At 36.3% G+C, this 12,608-nt stretch overlaps 1 protein-coding gene across 10 annotated transcripts in view; it reads left to right on the top strand.

Annotated features, from left to right (window-relative positions):
• ablim1b (actin binding LIM protein 1b) overlaps window positions 1-12,608 on the top strand; it is a 93,827-nt gene that overhangs the window by 67,507 nt on the left and 13,712 nt on the right. For 6 of the 10 annotated variants that reach the window (XM_081393530.1, XM_081393531.1, XM_081393537.1 and 3 more), the window contains exons 7-12: window positions 5,459-5,546; window positions 6,633-6,691; window positions 7,016-7,144; window positions 8,321-8,365; window positions 9,804-9,881; window positions 10,378-10,536. In XM_081393530.1, the coding sequence (XP_081249656.1) occupies window positions 5,459-5,546; window positions 6,633-6,691; window positions 7,016-7,144; window positions 8,321-8,365; window positions 9,804-9,881; window positions 10,378-10,536 (558 nt within the window). The remainder of the gene's footprint in view (window positions 1-5,458; window positions 5,547-6,632; window positions 6,692-7,015; window positions 7,145-8,320; window positions 8,366-9,803; window positions 9,882-10,377; window positions 10,537-12,608) is intronic. The other 4 variants (XM_081393536.1, XM_081393535.1, XM_081393534.1 and 1 more) reach the window with 3 other exon arrangements.

Raw genomic sequence — 12,608 nt, 5'->3', positions numbered from 1 at the left:
GCAGTGAAGTTTCACTCTCATTAAACCTCAACAATAATTGTCTAATGAGACTATCCAGAAATGAAAAGTCTGCCGCACCAGCTGGCCCTGCATTATCTCACACCACACACACACACACACACACACACATATCCAAAGTGTACCAGACGCCCTGAGGGAAATTGCTCAGAGGTTGGAGTTCTCGGTTGTGCTTAATTTAGGTGACTTTTTCTCAGAGATTTTTTCTAAATGAGAAATAAAAATAGATGATAGAGTAGGACTACATAGCTGTAAAATGAATATGGATGGCGTTGCTCACATCATTTTTTACAGAAGAATTTTATGTGAAGAGTTCTGACTGACTTTTGAGTGCAGACTTCAAAAGTTTGGGTCATTCCTTTTTTAAAGTAATTTATACTTTTATACTGCAATGATGCATTAAATTCATCAAAAGTGACAGTAAAGACATTTCTGTTTTAAATAAAAGCCTTCTTTTGAAGTTCCTATGCAACACAGTATCCTGAAATAAATGGATCATGTTTTTCACAAAAATACTAAGCAGCACAACTGATTTCAACATTGATAATAATAATAATAAATGTTTTTTGAGCGCCAAATCAGCATATTAGAATGATTTCTGAAGGATCACGTGACACTGAAGACTCGAGTAACGATGCTGAAATTCAGCTTTGACATCACAGGAATAAATTACATTTTACAATATATATGAATAGAAAGTAGTTATTTTAAATTGTAACAATATTTTATAATAGTACTGTTCTTCCTGAATTTTTGATCACACAAATGCATTTTTGGTGAGCATAAGACACTTCTTTAAAAAACATTTAAAAAAAAAACTTACTTTATCCCAAACTTTTGAGAGATGTACTGTAGCATAAGTATTAAATGAGCACAATTTATGATCTTTTCTGAACCTTTAGAGACATGAAATTATGAGACATGAAGGTATAGGTAACTATCTGAGAAACTCAAGTAAAGTCTTCATTTGGTCTCCATTCATCTCAATGCTGTCTAGGAAAAATAATCGTTACATTAAAGACATCTCATTTGTGTTTTTCTTTTTATTTTGGATGTTCTCTTTTTGTCTTTTTTTTTGCGCTTTGTGACTGTTGGGTCTTTTTTGGAGAGTTTAGTTTTTCTGTTTGCTGTAATAGTGGCCAATATCTCAGCAAACTGCACCTTGTCAGATTCACTTGTCTGACTCTTTCCTCATTGGGCAGGTTTGTAGAGTGAAGTGTTTTAGTTCAGCTGAGGGAGAACATACACAACAATACATACTGTGAGTCTGGCAACACAATACTGGGCTATGTTACTGACTACAGATGAAAATGACTCTTACTGGCATTCACACACACACACATTATACATGATAGCACCCTTACTGAAAAGACCAGCAAAAATGTCCATACTAGAAGACCAGCTGGCTGACTAGTTAAATAAGCTGAACACCATCTTAACCAGACTAGGAGACAGTTGTACCATATGAGCACCATTTTAGCCAGACTTGGAAAACAACCAGCAAACCTTAGGAAACTTCAAACAGAATGTGTTTTTGCTGTTAAAAACGTGAGATGCAGGTAGGTGAAAAAGCGCGTTTTTCAAAAGTTGTTGAGCGCTGTGTTTTTAGAATGCCGTGCCATGTACGAGACACTGCGAAAGACGCGAGCACAACCGTTAAAGACCATCTAGTGCGTTTACATTGGAAAAAATACAGAAAACTAGTGCAGTGTAATGGTAAAATGCGTTCTATGTGAAAAGCCACTTTCACAAATTTTTTTCAGTATGGTGCTTTTGATGCACACTGAAAAAATATTTAGGCCTAAATTTATGATTTATGTATTTGAATAGCATATAAAATTTCCATCCATTTGGATTACACCATTTTAACATCAACAAACTAATAAAGTTAATGTGATGTATATTTGTCAGTCATACATGAATGAAACAGAAAATATTTCTGCACTAAATAGCATAAATCTGTTACTTGTGAAAAACAATTTTTAACAGTTAAAATATGGCTGAAACGAGCAATTTAAATTAGTTAAAATGTATGAGATACCTGTACATAACAATTAGATTTATTGATGATGAATATATAAATATTAATGAAATCTTTCTTAAACGCAACACTGTAAAAAAAAAAAAAAATTTTGTCATAACAACTTAAATTTTTTTGAGATACAGTAACTTGAAACTAATCTAAAGTTAACTAAACGTAATATTTTAAGTCAAGCATGAACATAATTTTTTAAGTCGAAACAACACATTGTTTCTTACTTTAATGTTGAATTTTAAGTTGTGATAAATAATCACAGCAATCTTTTTTTCTTTTTTTTTTAAACAGTGAACCTATTAACATCAACATCCCATGTATGGGACCAGCATCCAAAATAATAGTTATATATCCAAGCACTTTCTCTCTTTTCTTTCTCCTTTGCGTCCCCCAGTCGTTATTCCCCTTGCTGTTTTCTCTTTATCCCTGTGTCCCTCCCTCTGGCTCTGTCTTCTGTCCACACCCCTCCATCTGGGCTGAAGTAGAGGCGTGGACTGTTCTTGGCCCCAGAGTTCGATGCTCTATGTTTTCTGTGTTTGCTTCTTGTGATGCAATAGGAAATGACTGGCAGCCGTCTCTCGGACAGAGCGCTACTCAGAGAGGTAGAACATGTTGTCACTCTGGTTTGTTGACTGGAAAACTGTTGCATGGCCTTGTTGCCATGGCAAGGAGACCCAGGAGCCGAGGGGTCACATCTGTGTGAAATCATGCGTTTCAGCTGCATTGCCTCATAGTTCAAGACAGCCGAGGACCATGGGATGTTTCCCCTTGGAGAAGCCAAATGGGCGACTCCCTCTTCAGCGTGCAGAGCTCCAGCTGATTGAGGAACAACAAAACAATTGAATTGTGTGCCTGTATGAGAAGCAAGATAAACAAAGCTTTAGGTTTTTTGGTGCAGTATAGCTTCTGTGAACGTATGATATGAATTTCATAGAGTAAAAGAGCAAATCTTTTGAGTGGGAATTAACAATTTCACTCATGTCAAGCTCCAAAATGCTCCATAAAAAATGTTATATAAGTAGTCCAACGATATATTCCAATTTGTCTGAAGCCAGTAAATAACATTGTTTGACAAAAGAGGCATCAATTGCCATTTATTTTGTGGTCTGTATGACTTTTGTAGATATATTTCAGTCTGTTTGTCATGCAAAGCCGTCATATTGACAAGACCTGGACAAATATGGACCACTTTTATGATTATGATGCCACTTGATTCTTTTTTTCTTGTTTTTTTTTTCTTCTTCATTTTAACAGCTCCACTGCTCATTCAGTTTCATTATATGGAAAAGAGAGTTGAGAATATTCTTAAAAAAAAATTTTTTGTGTGTGTTCCACAGAAGAAAGAAAGGTTTTGGATAACAAGAGGTTCAGTAAATTATATATAGTTAATATACATTCAATTTAATATACATTTAAACTATGCTTTTAAGAAGTGAAAACTAACAGATAACAGATAAAGAAATCAAAAAGAAAATGGCAAAAAAGCAGTGTTGCCTCAAAAAAATTTTATTTTAAGGAGGTTTTTGAAGAAGAGAGAGAGAGAGAGAGAGAGAGAGAGAGAGAGAGAGAGAGAGAGAGAGAGAGAGAGAGAGAGAGAGAGAGATCAGAACTGCAGGGCTCATCAGCATTCCCTGTGCTAACTGAAAGCAGCAGAATGATGAAACAGTACTGCAGATGACTTACAGCTGTGCGCTACATGACCTAGAGTGATGATCTCACACACACACACACACACACACACACACACACACACACACACACACACACACACACACACACACACACACACACACACACACACACACACATACATACACTCTTATGTGGAATGTCCTGTACCTTGAGCTATGACTGGTGAACTGTATACACTACCATTCAAAAGTTTGGGGCTGGTAAGATATTTTTTTAGGTTTTTGAAAGATGTCTCCTTTGCTCATAAGGCTCACTAAGGCTGCATTTATCACATTTATTAATACAGTAAAAACAGAAATATTGTGAAAAATTTGTGAAATTAAAATTTAATTTAATTTTAAATGTTATTTATTCCTGTGACCAAAAACATTTCAGCAGTCATTATACTCTTTAGAGTCACATGATCTTTCAGAAATCATCTTTTGCTGCACAAGAAACATTTATTATTATTATCAATGTTGAAAATAGATGCGCTGCTTTATATGTTTGTGAAAACTGTGAAACTTTTTCATTCAAGTTTCTTTGATGAATAGAACATTCTAAAGAACAGTTTATTAAAAAATATCTGCAAGACAGTCTGCGCAACTACCACTTTCAAACCCCAGAAAGGTAGTAAAGACATCATTATAGATGAAATATATATATAATTTACCACTTTATTTACAAAATATTAATCTCCAAAACACAGTCACGAGAGCACCATGACGCATGCATGTTGTGTTGATGCGAGGGCAGACATTGTTATGTGAACGCATCTTGGAGATTAATATTTTGTAAATAAAGTGGTAAATTATATATATATTTCATCTATAATGATGTCTTTACTACCTTTCTGGGGTTTGAAAGTGGTAGTTGCGCAGACTGTCAATAGAGGGACAGAAAGCTCTCAGATTTCAGTAAAAAAAAATATTCATTTGTTACTAAGACTTTCATTCATCTTCAGGAAAGTCTGAGTAATTAATGACAGAACTTTTCATTTTTGGGTGAACTAACCCTTTAATTTCTTAAAGTCAAATTTTTTAACAGTAGTGTTTATCTGCGACTATCTGAAACCCTTAGCCTAAGAGAGGCTCCATGTGATCATGCCCAGTGATCATTTTTCAGTGTTTCTGCTTATGGTTGAGAATGACCTTCCAGAAGTGAAAAGACTGACAGACTGCAGTGTTTCTCAGCCCTGCCAGCTCCCTAGTGAACCGCCCAGCTCTCCAATATCAGCATTCCAGCTCATAGCTGTGGCTGACGGACCGTGTTACGGTGGTTAGCGCACGTGCATCTGAAATGTTGAGCAGGGGGATATCCTGTATGCAACATAACCTAGCAAATAAAATCTTTATTTATACATTAATGTGTATGACAAGCCAGTCTGAAATTGTGAATGTCTTTATGCTGGTATCGTTCTCTTGACCTGGAAGCATCCGGAGGTCAGGAGGGTTTTTTTGTGTGTCAGGGTAAGGTAATATGGGATCATGTGCTGTGCAAACAGTGACTCTGTAGATCTTAACAGAGCTTCATTCATTGAGAACACACACGCCTTCTTTTAAAATAAGTGAAGTGCAGTGAAATGACAGCACACCCCACAGACTGTTTCGCTTTGCCACAGATGTTAGGGAATATCTATTCCAGTCTGTTTTGCCCAGTGCCATGTCTCTCTGGAATGTTTTTTTCTCTCGTGAAATCTGTTGACCTCTGAATGTTGACCTTTGCCCCTCACAGGCAGGAGATAAGCACTACCATCCAAGCTGTGCACGATGCAGCAGGTGCAATCAAATGTTCACGGAGGGGGAGGAGATGTACCTACAGGGTGAGCGCAAAACTTTAATGCTACATTTACTACAGAGGATTGCTGGAACTTTCCATGAAAAATTCAAAATTACCCTTGAAACTCTTGGAACTAAATATTATATGAGGGTAGATGGAGCTGATTTTGCTACTATAAGATAGTAGTTACATATTTAAATTTTTCATATATTAAAGGGATACTCCACTTTAAAATGAAAATTCTGTCATCATATACTTACCCTCATGTTGTTTCAAACCTGTATACATTTCTTTCTTCTGCTGAACAGAAAGGAAGATATTTAGAAGAATGTCAGTAACCAGACAGTTTCTGGTCCCATTGACTTCCATAGTAGGAAAAAAAATATACTATGGAAGTCAATAGGACCCAGAAACTGTCTGGTTACTGACATTCTTCTGAATATCTTCCTTCCTGTTCAGCAGAAGAAAGAAATTTATACAGGTTTGAAACAACATGAGGGTGAGTATATGATGACAGAATTTTCATTTTAAAGTGAACTATCCCTTTAAGGAACATTTTTCTTATGTTAACTGGTAACAGGGTTGAAAGTTGTTTTTATTTTATTTTAATTGGTCATGTTTTCTTTCTTTTTTTTGCAAACCTGTTCCCATATTTTGGGACATGTCTAAGTACAACTGATTGTGTTATTTTAGCTACACAAAATAGTTATTTATTTATTTCCCCCATAAGTTAAGGAAAAATATTTATTTGATAGTTTTTCTTATGATAACTTTGGTAACAGGGTTGAAAGTTGAGCTATGTTCATTTTCTGTCCATTGTTCAAGGGTTTTGTATTTTCTGCACCTGTTGCCATAATTCTGTCTAAATACTTATTTTGATGTTTTGACAAAAAAACATAAAATAAAATTGTATTATTCCCCATAAATTAAGGAAAAATATGATCTTTTGATGACACTTTGGTAACAGTGTTGAGTGGTCGAGCTGGATAAATGAGGTCACTCTACAATGTGTTTACAAATTAGGAAAATGTGTTGGAATGTTCCATTTGTGATATGGGGACAATCATGTGGTAATATAATTCTGATATACCCCACCCTCATATTTTGTCTTGATTTCTATCTCCCAAAGGTTCTACAGTATGGCATCCAGACTGTAAGAACAACAGTAGAGTGGAAGAGAAGTACAGAGTGAGTATCTATTTTTCTAAACACTTACTGTCAGTCAGCCAGTCACTTAATCAACCCTGTGTGTCTGTCTCTCTCTCTGGAAGAGAAAACTTTGCTGAGCTCCTCCCTCATATTGTTCCCAGAAACAACAGTCTACGAACCCCTGGGAAATGTTTGAGTTTGAAATGCACACATTCTTTTCAAAACTTCCCCCAGTGACTCCAAGGTTAAAATTAAGGCTCAGGTGTTCTTGCTGAAGCGTTACGTCTGAATCGCTAAAAGAGAGTGCATGTGTGTGTTTGTCAGTGAGTATTTTGTCCATTCTGTTGTGATTCTCCTCCTTAGGCAGCTTGGCAACATCCTAAAGGAAAACCCAGTCCGTTTGATATCTTTTACCCCCAGTCTCAGATTCAGAGCCGGGGCCCAGGTGGCTCTCAGTCTCAACTGGGCCGGCGTCCCCTGGGCAGTCGTGAGGTTTGCAGTCTTCTGCTCTGCACTCCCTCCAAACTGCAATGCTTCCAGCTAACACAGCTCCCTCCAACCGTCCTGCTTTTCTCTGAAGCAAGACTGAACTGCTGTGTGTTTTATTAGCTTCATGTTAGTTAACCACTACCTGCAATAGTTTGGAATAAGTAAAAAAAAAAAAAAATTTGAAGAAAGTCTCTCATGCTCACAATGGCTGTTTATTCGAACAAAAATACAGTAAAATGGTAATATTGTGAAATATCAATAGAATTTAAAGTTTTCAAATGCACTTTATTCCTTTGATGGAAAAGCTGAATTTTCAGCATCATTACTCCAGTCTTCAGTGTCACGTGATCCTTCAGAAATCACTCTAATAATGCTGATTTCTTATCATTATCAGTGTTGGAAACAGATGAGCTGCTTAATATTTTTGTGGAAACCGTGATACATTACCACTCAAAAGTTTGAGGGTAAGTAAGATATAAAAAAAGAAGAGAAATTAATAGTTTTATTCAGAAAAGGTGCATTGAATTTAACATTTACAATGTTACAAAATGTTTCTATTTTAAATAAATGCTGTTTTTTTTTTTACTTTCTGTGTATATAAGAATAATGATTACAAATGTGTCATGGTTTCCACAAAAATATAAAGTAATTGAACACCAACAATAATTGATAATAATTGTGACACTGAAGACTGAAGTTATTGCTGCTGGAAATTCAGCTTTTACATCAAAGGAATACATTTAATTTGAAAATACTTTAAAATTGAAAACAGTTCTTTAAATTGTAATAATATTTCATAATATAGCTGTTTTTACTGTATTTTGATCAAATAAATACAGCCTTGATGAGTATAAGAGACTTTACATTTTTAAAAACTTCCAAAATTTTGAATGGTAGTGTATACACCCCTCAGCCAGAGTGAACCAGCACACATAAAAATATGCTTGCTCTCTCCTCCTGCAAGTTAGGATATAATCCTCATGGAGATGTGGTAATTTCACAAAAATAACCTTATATCCCACAAAACCCGAAATTAGGATCTGCCCGCATGCATAGGATAGCAAGCAAGGCTGCGAGTAGATGACTATGGATGTGCTTGAGTTAGATGGCCGCTGGCTAAGGTGAATGATCCAGGTGTTTTGTTGAGTGTGATGTCATATCCTTTTCCTCCCTTCACAGCCCCTCCCACCCTCAGTAACCTCTCTGCACCAATCAGAAAGGCAGGTACTGTATTCTGCTTTTGGCAGCAGAGTGGGGGAACCCCGAATGTGTTTCGCAGCTCTTGCGTTTGCAGTCACCAACCAGCAGAGGGCTTTCTGCCCTCACCAACTTCCCCTTAACAGCCTATGTGTGAATCATTACGCTTTTCACCGCTGCAAGCATGTGGCTCAAGCCCTCCAGGGCTCTATTCACCATTACAGGAATGACGGCTGTTTGACTCTTCATGCAGAACGGTCTCAGATATGAGCTCAGCTCAACATGTAGCATAACTGGTCTCTCAAACGGAAAACTGTTCCTAAAGGTCGTCCAATTCGGGTGTTTTTGGTGACAATTGACCAAGAGTCCATATCTGAGGGATTTGCTGCACTGGCTGCACTGATTGTATGATATGAAACCGAATGCATCTTGGGAAGGCTTGTATTGGAGTATGAGGCAATATGAGCTGGAAATCCAGTGGTTTTCTAATTTGTGCTGAATGAAAGCTCAAGAATGTGCTTACTTCACCCTGAAATAAAAATGTTGTCATCATTTTCTCTTGTCATTCATACTCATCTCTTTTCAAACCTGTATGACTTCCCTTGTTAAAAAGAAGTGTGCATAACTGTGCTTAATTTTCTAAAACTGTATATAAAAAATATATGTATATATATATATATATATATATATATATATATATATATGTGTATATATATATATATATATATATATATATATATTAATTAAATAAAAAGGCCACATAAAGAAAGAACACTTTCATTATTTTGTTTCTTAACACAAAAATAGTGCGCTTAGTTTTACTTTTTAAGTCAGTTTTAATAATCTTTTGTCATGCTTTAAAGAAATTACATACAATCATGTAGTTGGGTCAAAGCACTCTAAAGTTCAGCTTTTAATATACATTTAAACTACAATACTTTTTCATTTAACACGTGCAGTTAAGTATCCAAAAACAATAAAACTTTCAAATCACACGTTAGAATATTCTTTTAAAATATATAGTATTTTGCATAGGTTTTTTCCTGTATGGAACACAAACAGAGATATTTAGTGGAATGTCCAAGCTGCACTTGAATGAAAGTGAAAGATGACCAACAAGATTTTAAGAATAACGATCCTCTCACAAAGCTATTGTATGGCTTCAGAAGACTTAAAATATAGTGCATAGTTACTTTACAATGCTTTTTTGGTGCTTGAAAGCCCGGTCCCCATTCACTTCCATTGTATGAAAAAGAGCAGCGTGAACATTCGTCAGACCTTGTCCTTTTGTGTTCCATGGAAAAAAGAAAGTCATACGGTTCTGGTATGACATGAGGGTGAGTAACTGATGACAAAATGCTAATTTGTAGCTAAGCTATACCCACTGGCATCTATGAGTGTGTCAGGAATATGTGTGTGTGTTATCTTCGGCTTATTGCTAATACAACATCTCGTTCTCCCGCAGCCCACAAGGTCATCGTCTGAGAGTATCTGTTCGAGACCTGGCTCGAGCATACCTGGATCTCCAGGTCACACCATCTATGTGAGTCCCACTCAACGGCGCCCACAATCGTTTCCTGAGTCTATCAGATCACATCACTCAATCCACAACGGATTCTGATGCTGGTATACTTCAGGGTCAATGTAAAAAAAAAAAAAAAAACAAACCTGGACATGCAGGAAAAGCACAGGAGTTTCCTTCATCTTCTTTCCACTCTTTGCCTTCGCCTTGTATTTGACATCTGTAGCATCGTTTTTGCATGTAAACGAATTTAGAGGATCATTTACATTAACACTGAAAGTCTGTTAAGCAAATGTTTAGCTTTCCACATAAGCATGCCTCCAACAACAGCGTTCATCTTTCCACACTGTGCATTTACCCCGTGTGATGACCTTTGTGAGAGCTGTAGCTTTGGTTGGATGTGATGTGGATGACCTTTGACCTGTGCCCTGACCTCTTCCTCATCAACACCTTTTCTCCCTGTGTTTCTCCACCTATGTGTCCCCTTCCCCTGTCCCTCATCCTCTCCTTCCTCCAGGCAAAAGTAGACAATGAGATTATTGATTACAAGGACCTAGCAGCCATTCCCAGAGTCAAGGCCATTTATGACATAGAGCGTCCAGACATGATATCCTATGAGTCTCTCCATTCCACCTCCTCCACCCTGGAAAGACAAAGAAGGCACAGCCCTGGAGAGGTAATCTGAATCGTAAACTTTTAGTGTCTTTCTGATTAACAAACGATGTGCTATTATGACTTAAAATGATAGATATAGCCACTATATGGCTGAGTAGACATGATGTCACCGATTTATGTTTATATATATTTATTCTCATATTTTTCTGGACTAGGTGTGGCTTTCATAAAAATAAAACTCAATCCGTTTTACCTCAAATCAGACAGTGTACCTGCCTAAAAATGTTTGAACAGCCATGCTCTATACATTTAGCATTCCTGTTCTTCAATTTGGAGATGTGAACGGTCTAGTCTTTATTTTTAGCATTACAATTTTGATTATTTGAATATATTAATATTAATTTATTCATTTAAATATTTTAAAGTCATCCTTCAGCCTCCTTGGAAGTTTGCTGAGGCCCCCTAGTGGGCCCAGACCCCCTGTTTGAGAGCCACTGGTCTAGTTTCCATTATCAAACCTGCACTTGGGTTTTGGCCACTTTAGCGATCTGGCCCAAACCCTACCAGACTACCCCTATATAACAGACCCAACCCTGCCAGTGCTCCATAGTTGTGATAATACCATCCCATTCCCAGGTCCTTACTTTGTCACAGTAACCATAATAGCTCTCTGACCCCATTATCCCAAAAAGCACTATTGGTTGAGGCTCTCAGGCCGCGGACAGAGCAGATGTGAGCAAGTGTGTGCTTTTGCTCATTTCTCTGTATGTGATCATGTACATTGCATGTATTCCTGTCAACATGTTAGCTATGTCTATGCATGAAAAGAATGTATGAGAGATGTGTGTTTTTTTTTATTCTCTGTGACTGCTCTTGGGTTCCCATTGTCTATTAAACATTGCTCTTCTGTACCTGAAAACGCCTGTGCGCATTCTCTGTGTAGAGACAGCAGTGTCGCAGCGCCCCCTGATGACCATAATCAAGATTTCAGACAGTCTGCGGTGGTGAAGATGCATGTTAAAGGAATATTCCTGGGGGGGGGGTTCACCTGCATCTGTGTTTGATTACCACATACAATAATTTAGACATGTCTTTCATTGTATATAAACAAACAGGAAATATATTTACAGTAAAATATTTACAATGGAAGCCTATCAAGCAAGTGGGTCAAAGTGTTTTTAGCAGACATATGAAGCTCACATTGTTGTTAGCACTTACTTGAATCAATACTTAACTTGAATTTTTTTGTTTTTTGAACTATAAAGTTTAAAGTTGCCTAAATCGTCCTTATGAGTTGGGACTACTTATTTAGGTGTTGGAAAATCTGTTTATGCACTACCAAAAAACAAAACAAACAATATTACAAAAATATTACTCTACCGTTCAAAAGTTTGGGGTTGATATATAAAACGTTTTTGAAAGAAGAATCTCTGGCTCTTATTTGGTTTGCATTTATTTGGTATGTAAAATACAATAATATTTTGAAATATTATTACAATTTAAAATAACAGCTTTCTATTTTAATTTTAAAATGTAATTTATTTTTGTGTAGCAAAGCTGAATTTTCAGCAGCCATTACACCAGTCTTCAGTGTCACATGATCCTTCAGAATCAGATCGAGTCACAATATATCGCAATACAAAAATGCAACAAAATGTATTGTGGATAGTGACAATATTTATAGTGTATTGTTCACCCAAAATAAAATTATAAAAATATAAAAATAAAAAATAAAAATCAAGTTTTCAGAGCTTTAGTGTCAATACTACATTAAACTACTATATACAGTGCTATGCATAAGTTTAGACACCCATGCTAAAGTTGACTAAAAAGAGGAATAAAAAAATCATCTTTTGGAAATTGAACTTAATGCCTTAATTTAAAAAATGAGGAAAAATCCAACCTTTAAGGACACCAATTTTCTTTGTGAATGAATAATGTATCGTAAATAAATAAATGTTCTTCCTTAAAATACAGGGTGCATAAGTTTGGGCACCCCTATGTTAAATTCCCATAGAGGCAGGCAGATTTTTATTTTTAAAGGCCAGTTACTTCATGGATCCAGGATACTATGCATCCTGATAAAGTTCCCTTGGCCTTTGGAATTAAAATAGCCCCACATCATCACATAGC

The sequence above is a fragment of the Scardinius erythrophthalmus genome, assembly GCF_964197995.2.
Source record: "Scardinius erythrophthalmus genome assembly, chromosome: 18".
NCBI lineage: Eukaryota > Metazoa > Chordata > Actinopteri > Cypriniformes > Leuciscidae > Scardinius > Scardinius erythrophthalmus.
The sequence above is the reverse complement of the archived record's forward strand: the minus strand, read 5'-3'. Positions and strand labels throughout refer to the sequence as shown.